At 34.6% G+C, this 8,916-nt stretch overlaps 1 protein-coding gene and 1 long non-coding RNA gene across 3 annotated transcripts; one reads left to right on the top strand and one right to left on the bottom strand.

Annotated features, from left to right (window-relative positions):
• The first annotated feature begins 358 nt into the window (after positions 1 to 358).
• LOC131004958 (uncharacterized) lies at positions 359 to 4,483 on the top strand. 2 transcript variants are annotated; one of them, XR_009095177.1, is made up of 5 exons: positions 359 to 538; positions 1,420 to 1,531; positions 3,789 to 3,928; positions 4,083 to 4,151; positions 4,248 to 4,483. It is a non-coding gene; the product is annotated as an uncharacterized LOC131004958 (long non-coding RNA). The 2 variants fall into 2 exon arrangements; XR_009095176.1 differs by having other exon boundaries at positions 362 to 538; positions 4,083 to 4,483.
• A 1,197-nt stretch (positions 4,484 to 5,680) lies between these two features.
• Positions 5,681 to 7,143, bottom strand: LOC131004936 (uncharacterized). The gene is made up of 2 exons (XM_057931695.1): positions 6,609 to 7,143; positions 5,681 to 5,688 (listed from the first exon to the last, which is right to left on the bottom strand). The coding sequence occupies exons 1-2, from the start codon at positions 7,141 to 7,143 to the stop codon at positions 5,681 to 5,683; spliced, it is 543 nt and encodes a 180-aa protein (XP_057787678.1).
• Positions 7,144 to 8,916: the final 1,773 nt, after the last annotated feature.

Raw genomic sequence — 8,916 nt, 5'->3', positions numbered from 1 at the left:
ACTTTAAAAAATACTAAAAATGATCTGAACTCCAAAAGTTACAAGTTTATGCTATTTTTTCTTATATACTATATTTAAAGTTTGGATAATTTTTATAAATGGTTTCAAAATTCAAATTATAAAACACAATTAATCCTTAATTTGAAGCTTATCAATATATGATGAATTGGTGATGAGTGCCAAGTGGGTAGGAATGTCAATTTAGCCCGAAATTTGTGGATCGATCCGAACAACCCAATAAAATTAGAGGTTTAGGATAACCCGATTATGAATCGGGCTAGCCCGTTCGGGCTGGCGGGTTAAAGTAGATCAGCCCATCGAGCTGCCGAAATTTTTTAAAAAAAAAAAAAAAAGTTTGAAATTAAATTTTAGGGTCATGCTTCCTTCCTTCATTCCAATTGGCTCTCTCAACTCACGCGACAGACACACCAGAGAATATTAGTCCACGCCGTCCGCCTCTGCATCAGCCGCCGCCCGGCACCACCACCGGTTACCCCGCCTCAGCTATCACCACCACCGCCTCTGCCTAAAGCCTAAGGTATATGCAAATTTTGGGTTTCAAGCTCGATTTATATTTTGTTTCAAGCTCGTTTTGCCCTCTTAGAACTAATGAAGAAGTTGGTGCAATCATGAACTTATGGCTGCTGTTGAAAATCAAGCTCTTTTTGTACTGTAATTTCCCATTTGAAGTCCAAATTTTGGTTTTGATTACATTTTGGTCTTCTCCTGCTGGAAAATTTTAGTTAGTTTGTAATGCTAGAGTGAATTGCTTCTTTCATTGGTAATGCATTTCGTCATCGAACAGAGATCTGTTGTATTTCTACTATTGTTTTAAATCAAGAAAACAGAGCCAGCAAAATATAAATAAAAATAAAGCAGCCACCTATTGGAGAGTGACGTTAAACTTAATTAAGGAAATTAAGTAATGATGGTTTGGCTAATGATACAAATGGATCAAAATCTTGACGGTATATATCATATATATGGGTCTGTTCAAGAATATTGGTATATATCTTATCTAAGGGAATGTGAATCCACTTTGTGTTTGTGCACGAGATTAATTATAGGCAGAATTTAACCAGGGGGCTTAGCCCACTGGCCACCGGGTCCTCACTTTAGTGAAGTGACCCGGGTTCGATCCCTCTTGGGAGCGAATTTGGAGATTGGAGATATAAGGTGGATTTTGGTGAATGGAGAGATAAGGTGGTTCTTGGAATGGATGGGGAACTAATTACTAACATTTAACATGACTTTGCCCGATAAAAAAAAATTATAGCCAGAATTTAGCTCATTTCTATATAATAACCTTTTTGCTTTAATCATTGCATAAGTGACGTTCTAAGCTAATGAGAAGTGTGATTAGGTTGTTTGTGGTAGCACTGCACCTTTATAATTTTATTGTTTAAACCTTTTTTGTAGTGACAATGAGATGAGAGCAATGAAGTTCTGGGATTGGTACTTGAAGATAGCAGTTGGGTCAGCGATGGTTGGTGGTTCAATGGAGCTTTTCATGATTAAAACCGGTTTCTGTGTGAGAGCCCTCCTTCTCTATGTATTTGTTTACTTTGATTTGTTTCTCGATTATGTTTATTAACCCGTTAATAATGAGAACCCATAACTGATATAATGAATTTGAGTGCTATGAGTTTTAGTCTAGTTGGGGAGAAGTTGGAATTATTGTTTTCTTGTCTCTGGTCTAGTGTTGATGATTTGGGTACCTCTGAAATTAGGATAATATAAAAAATGGAAAAAACAAGAAGAAAAAGAGAAATTTCAAGCCCATCCTTTGATTTGATTATGCTTCCAGCTCAAACTTGAACTTGAAATTGCTCAACTGATACACCATTGAAGTTAAGTTTGAAGATTGGATTAAACGATATTGGAATTTAGTGCTTGTTTGGGGATTGGGAGTTTAGTAGCTGTGCTATTGAGTATTGTATTCTAGCTTGAAAGAGAAGTGGAGCGATCACTTGTTTTTGTGAATTCACTTAGGGCTCGTTTGCCCGGGATAAGGCTCGATATGTTTGACTATGTCTCTTATCACAAAATTTATCAATTGAAAAATATTAATACCCTATTATTCCAATATTAATGGTCCCAACACTCGTAGTGACATATCATGAAAACAACCACACAATAAACAAGCATAAAGCGATAAATGAACACACAAGTTAGTTACCAATTAGCTGTAGACACACCTACATCTAGGGGCATTGCATAGGGGAAACTTCCTATGTCTGAAGTTAAGTTAAAAGAGGAATTGCAATGATCAGCGAGTCAAAATCCTAAGTAACTACCGAAAACTCCACCAATGGTGAAAGCTAACAAGCTGATGAAAAACGTAATGATAATGGGGAAAAAAAAAAAACATTGTCGTTGGCATCGTTGCAGAGTTCTGATAGTTTTTCATTAATGTAAAACATTGTTTCATTAGTTATGAAGAGAAAGAAACTGATCCCTATTATATAAAACATCTAACAACCAGAAATCCTAAACAAGTAAAGTAGGGAACAAGAAAACACAAAGGCATGTCTCTCATTTATTGATGTAGGAACGAACTGGTAACTGTCGGATATTCCCTTTAGCTGCATTCTCAAGTCATCCTTGTGATGTGCCGAATGTGTATCTGCTCCATGCTGATGTGTCTTTTCGCGGAAGCACTTAGTATTACTTGAGCTCATAATGTGATTTGGGCTAACACGTACATATGCACTACGTTCTGCTTGGACGTGAGTACTGACATTCACCACCCAATCCCAACAAAAGAACATACAAAAACTCTACAAGTTCCGGTAACAAAATATTACAATTCAACTATTGGACAATAGAAGAGAGTATCTATCTTTCATAAACATGCAAAATACTTTTGAGAACACTAAGTAAACAAGACTAAGAAACAACAGCTTTCACTTGAGTCTTCGACAACATATATATAGGGTGCACTAGAGAAACCCCCCAAACAGGTTACCAAGCAACCGAACAAATATTTCCTTGCAGGAAATTTTCCAAACAAAATGTTTTGAATACTCCTTACCAAAAAACATTCCCTTCGCAAAAGGAAAGTTTTCAGCTGTTGCAAAAGGAAACTACGAAGCTCTCGCATATGAGCAGAAAGAGAACTTCCAAAGAGACGTCTACATAAATACAAACTGAGTGTGTCAACTTACACTAACATCAATATTAGGATATTTGCTTAGATGTATTAGATTATGCGAATATATATAAACAGATAAACTATAAACTATGGTAGGATGGTAAAATTATTGTAGTTTAGTCCGATAATAAATTAATACTATATGGTATAACTATCTTCTATTTACGTGTCTTACCTTCTAGGTGGAACACATAATCTTATATATTTGGACAATAAATATAAAACCCTTGCTTTATCAAGGACTTTGATTTTTGCATCAAACAGGATTTTGAATGAGTTATGAATAGCGATCAAGCTCTTAGGATGATGAGTTATGTAAATTTGGAATGGCTACCCCTTTTGGCATAAGGCAGTGAACTTAAGAATTATTTTTTCATTTCATTATTAGGTTAGAAAAACACTGCGTATTGTGAGTTTTTAATTGACCAATGCAAACGCTTTGAGTTGTTTTAGTTGTACATATTTATAGTTGTACCGCTTCCACTTAGTCAACTTGGTATCTAATGCATTTGTGTGAGAGCACTAACTCGTTGTGATCTATTCAATTCATTTTTCTTTGCTGGTTGTAGTCGGTAGAGCCTCTTCTGCTACTGATTATTAGCATATTCATTTATGCTTTTTCGGATTTGAGCAGACGATAAAGTAGCAGTTTTGGAGTCAGAGAAGAGGGCTTGGGAGAGTTCACCTGAAGCTCAGGCCATGAGAGAAGCTCTCAATCCTTGGGGGGATCAAGAGAAGAAAGGAAAGAAAAGTTCCTAGTTGCGTTTTAGAATGGTTTGTTTCATAAAACTTCAGCTCTTTGATATAGATTCGTATGGATCGTTGGACTTCCTTTTGAGTATCATCATATAGTTGGAAGTCACAACATGATTTAGAAATTAGAGGCAACATATCTAAAGCTAATAACTAATAGTAACTTGGTTTACAGGACTCCGTCTGGTCTGGTTTGCATATCCAATCCGCACTCAGTCAGAGTTACCTTTCCACTAATATCGAGGTTTCAATTCTTGCATCTCTTCTCGCGTTTAATTACAATTCTGAAAAATCATTTTTGCACCTACTATGCACCTATCGACTTACATTGCGTCTACAGAAAATGGGCAGTTTGGAAGATCAGAATATCTTGTTTGCTGATTGCTGTTGATGAAACTTTGATCCCTGCCTTTGTTGCAGTTTTTATTGTTGAATCCAATTGATTGGTTTGAGTTATTGCTGGTACAAGTTTTTTGTGTGTTTTGGAAATAATGTGTAGTTTGTTGGCATTTCCATTCTGTCAATGTAGTGCAGTTTGGAGCATAAAATCTTAATCAAACATCAATTTAACGCTTACCCAAACGTGGCATAATTTGTTGGAATGGATCAAAGAGGCGTTAAAAAGGGCAATGGGTTGAATCGATGGGGCTGGTCCCACCGAATTCAAACGTGGTTCCATTTTTCACAGCCTACAATTTTATTATTAGAGTTGTCAAAATTGGACGAACCTATAGGGGGAAAAAAATATAGGACCAGTCTAAAAAATTAAAGGTTAATTGTAGCTTATAGTATGAATTTTGAAATTATTTATAAAAATGGTCTAAATTTTTTAATAAGTAAAAAATTAATTTGAATTTTGAAATAATTTGTAAATGATTCAAACTTTAAATAATATAAGAAAAATGGCATTAACTCTAAAGTAATTTATAAAAGGGATTATGGCACAAAAATGCGAACTTTGAATTTTTTTTTTTTGCAATTTTCACATGAAGTTTCAATTAAGTCAAAAAATACATGAATTTATATTATTGTTGCAATTTTCACTTAAATTTGACTTTCAACGAAATAAGAGCTTAATTGGCAGTCGAAATTAAGTCAAATATTTTAAATTTTACTTTTTTATTCCTCCGAGCTTCTAAATAATCCCTACCATCAGAAGTTAGACCAACATTAGGTGAACTTCTGACTGTCAATTAAACTCTAATTTCATTGAAAGTCAAACTTAGGTGGAAATTGTAACAAAAATATAAATTCATGTATTTTTTTAGCTTAATTGAAAGTTCAGGTGAAAATTACAATTTTTTTCAAAATTCGTGTATTTTTTCACTATAAATAAAAATAACTCAAACTTAAAAAAAAAAAAAAAAAAACAAAAAGTGGTTTGAACTTTCATATGAAAGTTGTAAAAATAACATTAGATTCCTCCTTCGAACTCAAAATATAACATGGAAGGCATGTAATTGACGCAGAACAACGATAAATCGAAAGAGATTTAATTTTAAGATTTTTTTTTATTAATTTGAATTTCCTTAAACTAAACCCATAGTAGTATTATTTTAAAAAAAATCGGGAAATCAAGAATACTCGATACTTGATTCAATAAGAACTCAATATCTGGTACGACCCATCCAAAATTTTATGAGTATCGGACAACTTAATACCCGATCAGATTTAGGGTCAGCTCGACCGGATATACCCGATATCCGAAACTCGGATTGACACCCCTAGCTTTAAGTGAATTTAATTAAAATTTTCACGTGATTTCTGCATCAACTACAAACCTTCCACACCATAATTCGAACATGAAAGTATAAATTCATACTATCTCTGTCCCATTATAAATGTCTCATTATTTTTGGGCATGGAGATTAAGAAACATGTCAAAAGTAGATAAAATGTATTGGTGAAAATTAGTATTTAAATATTAGGAATAGTGTAAAAATATATTGCCAAAAAAAGAATGAGATATTTTTAATGAAACATTCCATTATGGAAAGTGGATATTTGTAATTGGACGAAGGGATAACTATTTTACAACTTTTATGAAAGTTTATACAATTTTTTTGTATTTCTTGAAATGTTCCAAATTTCAAATTATATTTTGTATATTTTATAATACGGATTACTTATATTTATTCAAAAAAAAAATACGGATTACTTATATAAATAATTTCAAATTTCAAATTATTTTAAATTCAGGCCCTCAGAGCATCCACAATGCTTGCACCCATAGTGGGTGCAATACCATGGGTCCCACTTCTATTGCACCCACTCCCACAATGGTATTGCACTCACTATGGGTGCAATAGATTTTATTTTATTTTTGAATTAGTTTTATTCTAGTTTCCATTTTACAATAATTAAGAAATTAAAATTTCATTGAATTAAAATTCAAATCCTACATTGTTAGAAATAAAAGAAATACAAGAAATTAAAATCCTAAATTACTTAAATTAAAACAAACATAAAATAAAAAATCCTAAAATCTACGGGATGTTGTGTCGTTTTTTTATCTCCGCCACCTTGCACATGTGAAACGCCAATTCGTCGGGATTCATTTGAGAGGTGTCCCGGCTCATCAACATGCTATCGGCGAGGTCACGTTGAACTTGGGAGAATGTTTCCATTGCATTCACCATATTCGCCATGTACCCGAGAGCTTTTTGGTTATCCTCCGACGTCTCTTCGGCCTTTTTCTTGCCTTTGCGCTTGTCTCGCTTGGCCGCCTTTTGGCCTTGGGGCCGGGTGGAGATAGAGGCGTCACTAGAAGTCGTTGTTGGAAGACCGTCGGACCCCTTTGATCGTTTGTCCGAATGGACATCGGAGTGAACATCCCCGCCGAGACTTGAAAATTTCTTCGACTCGCGCAAGATCTTCCATGCATGCGAATACCGGAACGGAACACGGTACTCGGCTAGCCACATTGCCTCTGCTTGCTCCAGGATTTGAATATCACTCATGCCTGATTTCCATTGATCATGGCATTTTTTGTGCATGGCCTCAAACCTCTTCGTATCCTTCGACACCCGTTGAAAGTGAGATTTGATTTGCGTGACGTCGCGTGAAATAGATCCTTCGGGCCTTTTAGCGTTGTACTCGGCGCAGATGGAGCCCCAAAACTTCGCCCCTTTTTGATCGGCACCCACCACAGAGTCGTGGGTGTGCTCGCAATACAAACGGCAAATTAGCACCGTTTCTGTCGGATAATAGTTGCTACGTTTGGATGCCGCCGGCATAGAAGCAATCTCCTCCACGTCGGGCTCGGGCTCGGCAACGGCGGCAAAACGGGGGTTCAAATTGGTGCCCGCCGCTTGAAAGGCATTGGATTCTTGCGTGAACGGCGAGAATCCTTGCCTGGAAGCATTTGATTCGCCGGGGGATGGATTTTGAGGATGTTCACGCCAATAGTTGCTCCAATCGCCTTCCATTGCTATTTGTTGAAATAATTTAGAAGATGAGGGGAATGGATGAATGATAGATGATGAAGAAGAGAATGAGGTTGTATATGTATATATAGAGGGAGTATAGAAATTACAAAAAAAAAAAAAAATATCAGCAACGGAAAAAAAAAACGGTCGAAAAACGGCTAGTTTTTAATTTTTTTTTTTCGGCCGAAAAGGGGCGCGTGTTTTACACGCCCCCTCCATCGCACCCGAAATACACGAGTGCGTAGCTTCGCCTCCCTCCTTCGCCCCCTCCTTCGCACCCGGGTGCGGCATCGCTGGTGGGTGCGATAGGCCGGGTTCGATCCGGCCATCGCACCCACCATTGTGGATGCTCTCAGGCAGCCCAAAATTGACATTCTTATGACCGGTGGCCCAAATATCATCAGCCCTTCCTAACCTGTCTGACTGATGTCACTAATCGTTGCGTTAACAAAAGCAAGTATCATTTTTTTTACTTGAGATCTTAATTAAAGAAGAAGAATATATATTTAACAAATCAAACAAAATACTTCTATAAAAAGAGAGCAAATACTATACTCTTTTCGTCCCGTTAAAAGTTGATCATTTTTTATTTTGATCTATCCCATTAAAAGTAATTCAATCTATAAAAAATAGGTAATTAATTCTTGAGAATGTGAGTTCTATCACTTTTATTTAATTTACATATTCTCCTTAATTTACATATAAAAAAGAAATAAGTCATTTTTAGCGAGACAGAGAGAATAATAAATAATACATGATTATATTATTCGTCATAAAAAATGGATGATTATAGTATTTATGTAAAAGATTATAATGAAAGGGGAAATGAATAAGAACTAAAAAATTGCAGAATATGTCCCTAAGGGGACACCAAGCGGTGTGAATTTCTATCTGCGAACAATGAGGTTAAGGGTTCAACCCTCACCGCTCCACCTCTCCCTCACCCAAATAAAAAAAAATGCAGAATATCAAACTTATAGCTAATCATTTAATACTTGCAACTATAAAAGTAGCATTAGACTCTTACAAATGAAATTAATTAATAGTATTATTTCCAAACTGAACTTTGCCATAAACATAAGTAAATTTATGAGGAGTAGTTTTTTTTAGGGGTTATTGCCAGAAAATACATATACTTTGTCAATTTTCTGGTTTATATCATGACCTTATAATTTGGCCAGAAAATACATCAATTTTCAATTTAATTGCAATTATAACATGACTTTATAGTCTGGCCAGAAAATACATCAAGTTTCAATTTATTCTCAATTATAGCATGACCTTATAATTAATTTAGTATAATAATATCAAGTTTAATACATTAAATATTTTTAATTTTCTTTTCATCTCACAATATACTATATATAAATACATATATATTTGATAAATATATATCTATATGTAAATAATATATAATATTATTTACTTTTTAACATAGTTTCTATTATATATGTACGCATTTTTTTATTGGTCCTAATATTTTATAATTTCATAATTTAAATAAATAAATACTTATTATATATATATAATATATTAATAGAACATTAAAATCAAATTTTTATATATATATATATATATATA

The sequence above is a fragment of the Salvia miltiorrhiza genome, unplaced genomic scaffold (genome assembly GCF_028751815.1).
Source record: "Salvia miltiorrhiza cultivar Shanhuang (shh) unplaced genomic scaffold, IMPLAD_Smil_shh original_scaffold_471, whole genome shotgun sequence".
In the NCBI taxonomy this organism is placed as follows: domain Eukaryota; kingdom Viridiplantae; phylum Streptophyta; class Magnoliopsida; order Lamiales; family Lamiaceae; genus Salvia; species Salvia miltiorrhiza.
This window is presented reverse-complemented; position numbering and strand designations above follow the sequence as displayed.